The sequence below is a fragment of the Bicyclus anynana genome, chromosome 21 (genome assembly GCF_947172395.1).
Source record: "Bicyclus anynana chromosome 21, ilBicAnyn1.1, whole genome shotgun sequence".
NCBI lineage: Eukaryota > Metazoa > Arthropoda > Insecta > Lepidoptera > Nymphalidae > Bicyclus > Bicyclus anynana.
The window spans coordinates 10572267-10584534 of record NC_069103.1 but is presented as its reverse complement, the minus strand read 5'-3'; the positions used below and the strand labels follow the sequence as shown (position 1 = coordinate 10584534).

The following is a 12268-nucleotide window of genomic DNA, read 5'->3' as shown; positions in this document are numbered from 1 at the left end:
ATTTGGTTTTGAAATGAGCAATAAAATTTTAGACAAATAACAAAGTTAATAAAAATGTTTTTTTCTTTTAGCATCAAAATAATAATTTGCATTAAGTTCTTCGAATACATTTACGTTAACATTCATAACTTTAATATCATAAAAGAGGAGGTATTTATTATATCAGTGATAAGACAATTATACAAGTCACCAATCACCATCATGATTGAAAGGACTGTGCGGGTATGTAGTGGTGCGCACGGGGCATCACTAACATTGTTTAGTGTGGTTATAAAGAACATGTCGGTAGGAGATGGTGAGTTTTAATAATGCATTCAAAAAGGATCTTCTAAATCAAGGTCACCAGCTCGAGATATTTCCTCTGCCACACCATGATGGTACAATCCCTGTCGCGCTATAATATGTAATGTGTATGACCTTCTATAACATGAACTTTTAGTAGTTTAGAACAGATAGAGCTCAGTTTTTAGAAGTCTCACTGTTTATTTGTTGTTACGCACATAGCGAGCTCTATACGGGTATATTTAAAAAAGTAACGAGTGTTTGTATTGTCGTAGCTGTCGGCGACGCGGCTGCCGATGCCGGCGTTCTCGTCGCGCGCCGTGCTGATGTACAGCGCGGCGGTAGGGGGCGAGGGCGTCGCGCTGCAGCTGCGGGAGGCTACGCCGGCGGAGATCGACGAGCGGCTGGCCCTCGCCTGCGCCGAGCCCGAGCTGCTCGCCGACCTGCTGCACGCCGCTGCTGATATAGGTGAGAGCGAGTTCTCGTCGCGCGCGTGCTGATGTACAGCGCGGCGGTGGGGGGCGAGGGCGTCGCGCTGCAGCTGCGGGAGGCCACGCCGGCGGAGATCGACGAGCGGCTGGCCCTCGCCTGCGCCGAGCCCGAGCTGCTTGCCAACCTGCTGCACGCCGCTGCTGATATAGGTGAGAGCGAGTTCTCGTCGCGCGCGTGCTGATGTACAGCGCAGCGTCACGTTGCAGAGCAATTCTTTGCAGTACGTGCAAGAAAACGACCCATAATGCGCAGTTCTATGCCCTACCAGTTAAACCTAAAGTATAGGTGTTTATTCGAGAACTATGCTGCTTGTCATACAAAGCTCTTTTGGTTACTTTGGAACATTTTTCATACTTTTTGGTCTAGCGAATATGAGTAGTTGTATTTTAATCTTATGAACCTAGTAAGATATTTTTGTAACCAAGAAAATATCCAGTAAAATGCTCCAATAAGGCACAAATTTGCAACAAAGCATTACATTAAAACGTCCAAAACAGAACACGTCCCTAGGGAAAAGTGCTGTCAACAAAATTGGCATCTAGTTGGAGTTAAAGCCAACTTGTTTTATTTGACTACGGCAGAAAGAATGAGTTACGCTAAGAGCTAGTGTACATTTTCATTGGTGACTTAAACCATCGGTGTCTAAAACACGTAAGTACTATAGATAATATATATGAATACTTTTTAATAGTAGAATAATGCAACCAAATAGGAAAGTATACCAACAGGAGACCCCTTTTGTTTGTACAGGGTGTCCCGTAAATATTACGACATACTACTGCAGCACATGATAGGACTAAATTGCACTAAATTGCATTGTCTATCTAGACTGGAGGTATGACTTGACTTTGACTTTGACTTGTGATAAAGTTAGATAATCATCAAGGACTAAATAAATTGCACTAAAGTTAGGGATTTTTGTATTTTGTACAAAAATCAATATAACTTAAAAACCGTAAAATTTCGGCTAGTTATTGCGTTATTTTATTTTGCCTTGATGTCAGCTATCAACCTGTACAGTATGTCGTAATATTAACTGGACACACTGTATGTATCTACTCGTATTGAATTAAAATAAATTGTAATTTAAGAAATTATTTTTAAAGATTATATTTAGAATTTATAATGTTTGTCTCTTTTTGCTTCTTTATTCATTATAAATACATACATATTGCTATGACACATAAAGTAGTTGTTTTATGATAATGACTTTTGTAACTTTGCGGAATTATGGTCATGTCCAACAACCTATTGTAACGACCTGCTATAGGACAAGCCTTTATTGGAGAAGGAAAAGATGGAATATGGATCTCAGCACTCTTACGCTTAACTCCAACCGGATTGACCAAATTTCAATCTATGAAGTTGAACTTGATACCTGCACGCGTTATTATGATAAAGAGTCTTGACAGACGGACAACATAATGATCCTAGCATGTTCCGTTTGTGCCTTTCGAGGTGACCCTAAAAACTAAATCACCTAGTTTAAGCACCTCACAACTACTGTTGACTAGCTCTTGTACTACGTAGTATACTTCCTGGAATCTAGTACCCTGGGTGTTTTGAAATTCAAATATGAAATTTTGCATTCGGAACTGGCGTCGAGCATCGCATGCGTTTGCCGTAGAGCATTACCATTTACTGCGACTGTATCCAGAGGAGCATCATTTTTATTGTTAACTACCTATGCCACGCGGTTTTGTCCGCATCCAATATATGTGGGAATATCGGATTGAATGAAGGCAATATTATAAATCTAGTAGCCGACTTTCTTTTTCCGTAAGAATCATCATTATCAACCCATATTCGGGTCACTGCTGAGCTCGAGTCTCCTCTTAGAATGAGAGAGGTTAGGCCAATAGTCCACCACGCTGGCCCAATGCGGAAAGTGCAAGCTAATTCCGTAAGAATACGGAGATAAAATACACCTCATTATATTCACAAATAACGTGGATTTCTAGTGGCAAAAGGATGTTCAAAATCGATTCAGTAGATCCAGAGATTGCCTCCTATACTAATATTATAATTAGGTAAAGTTATGGTGATAGTCGGTAGTAGCTGATAGTAACGTTATTTTAACGAAAAACTAGTTGTCTAATTTCGTAGTTCTCAAATGTAACACTAGATGGCGTTAGTAGTATGTTACCCCACGGTAACGTTTGATGTTATAATAGTTATAAGTCAAATTTCAAATTGTGTATAAAGGCTCATACGTTCAGGGTATAATACTTATCATTTTCCACGGCGAAAAGACGACCCTGTACTAGTATTATTTGTACATAACGTTGAAATAAACATGTTAGACGATTTTATAAACTAAAAACATTACGATTTGATGTAAAATGGTGCAGACAAGGTTATTTTGTTGAAATAAAGTATTTTAGATTATCACTAAAACGAAAAAACGATGAATAATATTTTTACATTTTTTACATTGTACAAAGACGTACCGCCAAGCGATTAAGCGGCACGCGGGGCGTCCGGACTGATTCACTCAGGTCCCGGTTACCCCCTCCCGAATAGCATTCTAAGCTGAGGTCCGAGTCTCGATAGGAGATAGGAGACGACCTTAGAGAGCCGTTCCGTCCTCTATCTTTATTTCAGCCTTCGGGTCTCATCAGGCGATGCTTCTTCGCTCGCCCAAACCCCCCGCTGACGCCGTAGTGGTCCCACATGGAGCCATCGGCACTTACTCAACACGAAAAAAAAATTAAGCAGTACGATGTCGTGTAGAAACCGAAAGGGGTGTGGATTTTCATCCTCCTCCTTTAGACACTAACACGTTAGTCCGCTTCCATGTTAGATTGCTTCATCACTTAGCATCAGGTGAGATTGTATTCAAGGGCTAACTTGTAAAAAACAAAAACATTCTTGAAATTAACGAATTTGAATTTGAATTCAAACTGTACGTTGAAAGGAGGGTTGAGGTGAAGGCGTCGAGAAACTACAGCACCCTCTCATCTTCATTATTAAGAAATAGTTTTAGTTCTTCGATACTTTCACAGTAGTTTAAATTAGAACTCACGAAACTATTTATTATAGTCTGGCAAGTTCGTTGATAATGATATGCGGACGACGGGCGGAAAGACGGAAAGACGGAGAATAACGCCTGCTTCTATTCGATAATTATAAATTCACCTCAGATGTGGAACGAATCCCGGATCTCAATTATAAACTCATTCAAAGCTGTAAAGCATCTGTTTGCACTAATAAAACAAAATAAAATCCAATCTATTCCCTCACGTTAAATCCTACTATTTAGTTAGCGGGATGCTAGGGTAGTGAGCAAACACTCGGTATTCCATTAAGTGAGTCCCTTGGAGAGTGGTTAATTAACATGTGCCAAATTATTTCGAGGCCATGATAGCCCAGTGGATATGACTTCTGCCTCAGATTTTGGAGGGTGTGGGTTCGAATCCGGTCCGGGGCATGCACCTCCAACTTTTCAGTTGTGTGCATTTTAAGAAATTAAATATCACATGTCTCAAAAGGTGAAGGAAAACATCGTAAGGAAACCTGCATACCAGAGAATTTTCTTAATTCTCTGCGTGTGAAGTCTGCCAATCCGCATTGGGCCAGCGTGGTGGACTGTTGGCCTAACCCCTCTCATTCTCAGAGGAGACTCGAGCTCAGCAGTGAGCCGAATATGGGTTGATAACGACGACTATTGAAGGTGCAAAATGAACCCAATCTCATAAGGTAATCTCTCCCACGGCTCAAAAGTATTAAAGAATAATAATAATAATATTAGTAATTGGAGTGACAGAGAGTTGTAAAGCGTCTACGCCTCCGTAACAAAAACTTCCGCCATTTTGGCACTACCGCTTCTCATTTTTAAATCAAATAACAACTTCGCGATTGAAATGCACAACAGTTGGATCTTTTCAATTTGTGTCCAATAATGGAGGGGAATATTTCATCGTTTGCTTGGGAAAATCTAATTAAATTACAGGCCGTCAGAGCTCGTTTGCATGAGTTAGCATTTTCAAGCGTAGCCGGAGTAGGCGGTATTTTTGACAAGTTTAAGGCACGGCCTCTGTAACTTTGAAGAGTGGATGTTGGGGTTTTTGTGTAAGTGATGCTCGTTTTTATGTTGGCCACTGCTGTGGTAAATTGTTGTGGCCAATTCCCAAAGAACAGAAAACGCTAAAGCTAACGCTTTAATTTATCCGTGGCATTCATTATCATCATCATATCAAATTCAAATTCAAAAATTCATTTATGTCAATCCACCTGGTGGGGGGTCGAGCAACACTGCGCTTTCTAGTGCGGTGTTGTCATTCCAGCACCATGCGACCCCAACGTCCATTGGCTCTCCGAATGTGCCTCGCCCATTGCCAATTCAGCTACGCGACACGTTGAGCTATGTTGGTGACTTTGGTTCTTATACGGATCTTCTCATTTCTAGCTCCTTCTATCTGCTGTGTGACTCTGAGCTTTTTTATGAGGCCCACAGTAAGTTAGCGACCAAGTCTCGGAACCATATGCCATTACCTAAGGCTAAATATCATGACATCAAATGCCATTTCTTCACTTTGGCAAACACGTTGTCCAGTATGTTGGCCAATACGCTCTTCCCGTAGGCCAAGATAGTGAGAAATCACAATCTCATAATAGTATTCTGTATTTCAGTATGAATAATATACCTTCAATTTTTTTGTGTGCATTTTAAGAAATTAAATATCACGTGTCTCTAACGGCGAAGGAAAACCATCGTGAGACAACTTGCACACTAGAGAATTTCCTTAATTCTCTACGTGTGTGAAGTCTGACAATCCACATTGGGCCAGCTTCATCAATAGCCTGTATTCGTCTACTGCTGGACATAGGCCTTTCCGAGAGCGCGCCACCACACATGATCCTCCGCCTTCCTCATCCAGCCACTTCCCACTACCTTCTTGATGTCGTCGGACCATCTAGCTGGAGGGCGTCCTACACTGTGTATGCTGATACACGGTCTCCACTCCAGAACTCCAGACAGATATGGCCCCCCACTGCCACTTCAGTTTGCTAATCCTTTGGGCTACATCAATTATTTTCGTTCTCCTACGGAGTTCCTCGTTCCGGATTTCATCCTTCAGAAAGACTCCTAACATGGCTCCATAGCTCGCTGAGCGACTTTAAATTTGTGGATAAGGCCAATCATCAGTGTCCACGTTTCCGCTCCATACGACATCATTAGAATTCCATGGGCCTCCTGCTTAAGTATAATTATTTGTTACTAATTAATTCGAATACTAAACCTGAGACGTAATTTGTACAAACATAAATACGATACGAGAGTATTAATCCCAATAATAATCCAAACTACGCAATCTAGCTGAACATTAATGTAATATCAGGTATTTAATTGAGTGCGAGCGTACTTGATAAAATATTAAAACAAATGTGTTACCGCTAATTAATACGGTTTATGTGATATCGGCAAATATACGAAATTGTACTATACGTAAAATATATGACGGATAATTAATTGTAGCGAAAATACTGAAAGGAAATGTCTAAAACTTAACTGAGGATTCTATGGCTCACATATTGCAAAGAATCATCATCATTATCAATTTGCTCATTCTTGAGCACGGGTCTCCTCTCAGAACTAGAGGGATTAAGCTATGACGCAATGTGGACTGTCAGTCTTCAAACACGTAGAGAATTAAGAAAAATCTCAGGTACGTAGAAACCTACATACCTGAGAATTAAAAAGGAAAACGGTGAAGGAAAAAAATCTCACGATGTTTTTCCTTCACCGTTTGAGACAGTTAATTTATTAAAATGCACATAACTAAAAAGTTGAAGGGTGCATGCACCAGACAGGATTCGAACCTACATTCTCCGAATCGATGGCTAAGGTCATATCCACTGGGCTCTCACGTCATAATTGTTAATATTTATAACTACTATACTGTTGCATTCAAAGAAATGACCGCTGTAACAAGAATTTTTACTCTGCAGTGAGACACTTTTTTTTTTATTTTTTACTCTGCAGAGAGTCACTTTTTTATTTTATACTCTGTGATTCAATTCGAGACATTGTCACAATATAAGAAATACATTTCGCGAGCCGCAATAAAAACGGTGGCAAAACAAAATAAAATATAAGTAGTTGTATATTTTATGCAGAGGGCGGTAAAGCTCTCGCAAAGATGAATTGTCACTCCGTGAATTGTTTCTAAGGCGGCTACGAATCACAGACAATGATGACCGGCGGGAACGTCGCTATAAAAAATAACTCCGCCTTTATAACAATATTTTTACAGGAACAGCTTTTTTAAAAAAAGTTTGCGCGCCGGGAAATTGTCTTCGATGAAAATTGAGTTAAGCAAAGACGTATATTTAAACTAGCTTTTAATAGCAGGTCCGCGGGCGTAAAGTTTTACTTTCTGTCTCATAGATCTTTAGTTTTGTGAACTTAATGTTTGTTATATGTACAAACAGGTGTTTGACAGTCGTGTTTGTGAGTGATATTGAAGGAGCGTTTGGCTAGGTTGGAAGTAGAAATCTATACTAATATTATAAAGCTGAAGAGTTTGTTTGTTTGGTTGAACGCGCTAATCTAAGGAACTACCGGTCCGATTTGAAAAATTCTTTCAGTGTTAGATAGCCCATTTATCGATATATATTATCCCCGTATTCCTACGGGAACGAGAACCACGCGAGTGAAACCGCGCGGGTTCAGCTAGTACGTTTATAAATTATTATCTACCTATGGGTATTTGGTGATTGGTGGTGATTGCTTAACAGTTTGTTGGTAAACGGGTTTCTGTGCCACACATCTGTATTATTCTAAATATTTTAACAAAGTCCGATAACTTGTTTCTAAGGCAGTTACCAATCACAGACAAAGAAGACCGGCGTTAATGTTGTTATAAAAAATGACGCTTTATAACAATATTTTTATAAGAGCAACTTTTTTAAAAAAGTTTGCGCACCGGGAAATTGACTTCGATGAAAATTAAGCAAAGACCCATATTTTAAGTAGCGTTTCCGTGCAGCTCCGCGAGCGTAAAGTTTTATTTTCCGTGCTGAACTATAATTATAATGAATGGCTCGGGGCAAAAAATTGCTAAGCCTTAATAAAGGCACCGACAACACGTGCAGGCTTGTTGTTTTGCCGCCAAATAAAATGGACTTTGGGTTCTATAGTCGTAAAAATAAGTAAGTATTATTAAATTTAATTAAAAGGACGTATTAAATAATTTATTTATAACCAACAATAACTGAAGTAATTACTTTATTTAGACATAACTTTATATTCCACGACTAAGTTTGTTGTATGACAGTTGTTTGTTTGACGGCCTCCGTGGCGCAGTGGTATGCGCGGTGGGTTTACATGACGGAGGCCTGGGTTCGAGCGTCGGCTTCGCATAATTAAGCATCTTTATTGTAGTAACCTCGACTAAGTAAATGTTTTTTAACACATTGCTTAAAGCTATGCATTGGCAGATCCATCACAGTCTTGTCTACAAAAGATTTTTTACTCGAGACGATATGCAGAAATAACTAACTTATACCCGTGTCTAGTAAGACGTAGGTTTAAGTCTCCTATTCGTTTGTACTAATTAATATTTTGTCTTACATAGATTATACTGTGATATATATATTGACAGGCTACTCTTAATATACCTATTTCTTTAATCTTTTGACGAAGGGACTAGCGTGATTTTAATTGATATATTGCTCGAATTACTCTTTTTTGAAGTACAAATATAGAATGTATATCAGCAGCCTCCAATAAAGTACCGTAAGACATTACGCTGTGAAAGTATGCAAAATAAACAAAAAACTGTCTTATGTTTCTCATTGCAAATGCAGCTGAACTGAGTTTACCCGACAGTTTTTCTATATGAGCACCCCACTGAAGTTTACAATCCAAGGTCACTCCCAGGAAAACTGTAGAATTCTCTATTTCCAATGTTTCACCATCGATCATTATTGACTTATCTAATTTTGTTATCTAAATTAGTTTTCTTTGCATTTAAAAGTAAAGTAGTCCAAACTAGGCATCAGACGCGAGTGCACGCCCCCATTCAATTACGACGAGAATCAGAATTCGACGCGACGTCTGGAGAATTAGATGCAAATTCGAATTAATCGGATTACGTATAAATTTTAATTAGACGCGAACATACATGGTTCCTCAGTTCCCGAGGGTGGTATGGTTTAGTCGCATCAACGACTAGTTCTTATTAGCATGTTATAGTTGATTGTAATCAGTCGCAATGCAGGAGGAATCTATATCATTTAAAAGCAAAAAGTCACCATTACGAAATATCGAAAACCGCCTAACGTTAAACGATTATATTTGGCAAGAAGCTAGTTTTATAGTTTTTAGACGTCTACTCAGAACGGATTTTCGACAGGACCAGATTAAGGGCACCCGCACACGGGCCACCGGCCTCAATTACAAAACACCGCTACCGGCATATTTCCTGAAGTTTTCATACATTTTATATGGACTTGCCGTACACGATTGACGCCAGTGGCCGCCACACGCTACAATCGTCGCTGCTCACTTCTTGTGGCCCGCATCTGCCACTAAACACAAAACGCCGCCACACGCCACTCGCGCGATTATGATACTGCATGGGTTAAAAAAGTAGCAGCATCCGACCACAAGTGTCGATCAACGGCCACAAGTGGCTGTCGCGCGCTTCAGCTGCTTTTTTGGCCCCTTCTTGCTACTTGTAGCGGCGTTTATGGCTGTCACGTGTGGCCCTTGTGAGGCGACACTAAGATAAACTACTCGAAAAAACTACATCCTAGAATAACATCCATAAGTGAAGAGACACGCCGAGTTAAAACAAATAGCCAATAAGATTAGCGTGCGTAGTAATTGGGCCCGCATAAATTCGCGAGAGGTCGCTAGTATTAAATTTTACGACAAACACGGACCCTCATATAACTTTGTTATTACGGTTGCGATATATTGCAACCAGATGCCAGAAAGTTCCTATTTTGGGTTAAAGATGATACTGTTGTTCTACGTTCATATCTATTTAGTTCAGAATAACAAGTTGCTTATTACGAAATTGTGAGAGGATACAGTTGCCTTTACACACATTTAAAGGCGAAAGTTTGCGTGTGTGTGCGTTTAAAACTCTTTCACGTCGCTTATATCGCAAATAAGCGATTTGGCTGAAATTAGGAATGGAAATAGATTTTACTCTGGATTAACACACTACTTTTCATCCCGGAAAAATCCACGGTTCCCGCGGGATTTGTGAAAACTGAATTCCACGCGGACGAAGTCGCGGGCGTCCGCTAGTAATTAAATAAAATAAAAGTTTCCTTTCAATTTCTTCTTCTCAAAACTGGAATTCCCAAAATTAATGAAAATGTATGATATTCGACCAGTTTTATTATAAGTATTGATATAGATTATAACCGGACTTCGCTGCATATGCTTTTTTAACCAAGACAAGAAAATATATAAAAAAATGTTAATGCATAACCGTGGTTTCATCTTTTTCCCAGCGAATTTTAATGAGAGAGATAGAGAAAATGGATTAAAACTTACTCATTGCTGTGTGAAACAAAATGTTGACGCAACTAAATTAAAAGGCTTTTCCGGATTCTTTTGCGCCGTTTTTAGTTTTATTCTCTTTATCTTATCTCATGTAGCTTTGTAGCTCTTCAACTCGTTAGCGTGATTTACTGTAGGTAATTACAGTTAACATTAAATTTCTAAACTTTTCTTGCCATTTTTCTTAGAGAAAAATAAAATACAATTTGATATAAAAAATAGTATTAGATCGCTTTGTGCTTTGCGCAAGAAGAACTACATTGTGTATTGAAAAAATTGTGTAGTTGACTCATATCAAATCTAAACTCTATACTAATATATAAAGCTGAATAGTTTGTTTGTTTGATTGATTGAACGCGCTAATCTCAGGAACTACTGGCTATTCTGCGGATCTCCTCATTTCTGATTAGATCACGCAAAAATACTCCGAGCATATCTCGTTGCATCACCCGCTGTGTAACTCTGAGCCTTAATATGAGGCTCAAAGAAAATATACAATAGGTACCTATGTTGAGGTCTGAATTAAGTGTGTAATTAATAGGATTTCAGAATTCCAGTTTTGAAATTGAATGGAGACTTTTATTTTATTTAATTATATGAAAATCTTTGTTTTTTAAAGCTCGAAACAAAAGGATGTATTTTGCTACAAATTACAATGCATAAATATTATAATGACGTATATAGCAGAGTACTTTTTCGATGCAGAAATACTCGTATCTATGTATTTGATTTATACATCCTCCAATTACCTACATTGCCGAAGTCAAATATCCGGGCATAAGTTAGTTATTTCTGCATATAGTCTTCAAAGAGTAAAAAAATCTTTTGTAGCTTTGAGTGTACTCTTCTATAACAAGATCCCCAAGACTGTGATGGACCTGCCAATGCATAGCTTTAAGCAATGTGTTAATAAACGATTTACTAAGTCGAGGTTACTACACCAGTGATAAGTTCATCAATGATAAAGAAGCTTGGAGGCCAATTGGATCAGCTTCCACCTTCACACAGCAAGTAAAACTATAAGAAAATCTCATAGAAGTCGCCCTCAGAGAGCCGTTCCATCCTTTATCTTTATTTCAGCCTTCGGGTCTCATCAGGCGATGCTTCTGCGCTCGCCCAAACCCCCTGGTGACGCCGTAGTGGTCCCAAATGGAGCCATCGGCACTTACTCAACACGAAAAAAAAAAACTATAAGAAATTGTGATGTTGTCATCAATTATAATAATGTATGTTTTTTTTAAAGAGCAACTGTTGAGTTTCTTGCCAGTTTCTGCCTTCCGAATCATAGGTAGAATCTTTACAAATAGTCAACTGACGTATCAAAAGTGCTTGTAAACCTACCTACTTGATATAAATGAATACATATTTCCGATAAAAAGTCAATCGATATCGCATCCAGGTCAATGGAATGTATTAATTCAAATTGACCGCTTTAGCCGAGAATAAGGTGAACATTAATTACAAAGTGAACTCAACGGTCCAGTTTCGCTTTGTCGGTTTATTCAGCTTAATTAAATGACACTAAGTAAATAGCGGCCACGAATTCAGGGCGCAATTGTACGAGCACTTTGGAAGTTTCAGCATAAGTCGAGTGGGAGCAATATAGCGGCATTTGCAATTTTATCACTGAACATTCTCTGCAGCCTCTTTTGACTTTATTCGACTCTTTTTATGAAATACTGCGAATAGCTACTTGTTTTTTTTTATAAAACACTAGCTGACGCTGCGCGGTTTCACTCGCGTGGTTCCCGTTACCGTAGGAATACGGGGATGATAATGCCATCCTCGATAAATGGGCTATCTAACACTAAAAGAATTATTTAAATCGGATCAGTAGTTCCTGAGATTACCGCGTTCAAATAAACTAATAAGCAAACTCTTCAGCTTTATAATATTAGTATAGATTTACTCTGAAATATGTTAATTATTTATTTAAATACAGAACGACAACTGAATTCAAGAAAAGAAGAA

At 38.9% G+C, this 12268-nt stretch overlaps 1 protein-coding gene across 1 annotated transcript in view; it reads left to right on the top strand.

Moving 5' to 3' along the window:
* LOC112044369 (uncharacterized) overlaps nt 1-12268 on the top strand; it is a gene marked incomplete in the record, with an annotated part of 306951 nt that overhangs the window by 182598 nt on the left and 112085 nt on the right. Inside the window, 1 exon segment of the mRNA XM_052888004.1 lies at nt 558-750. Coding sequence (XP_052743964.1) covers nt 558-750 — 193 coding nt within the window.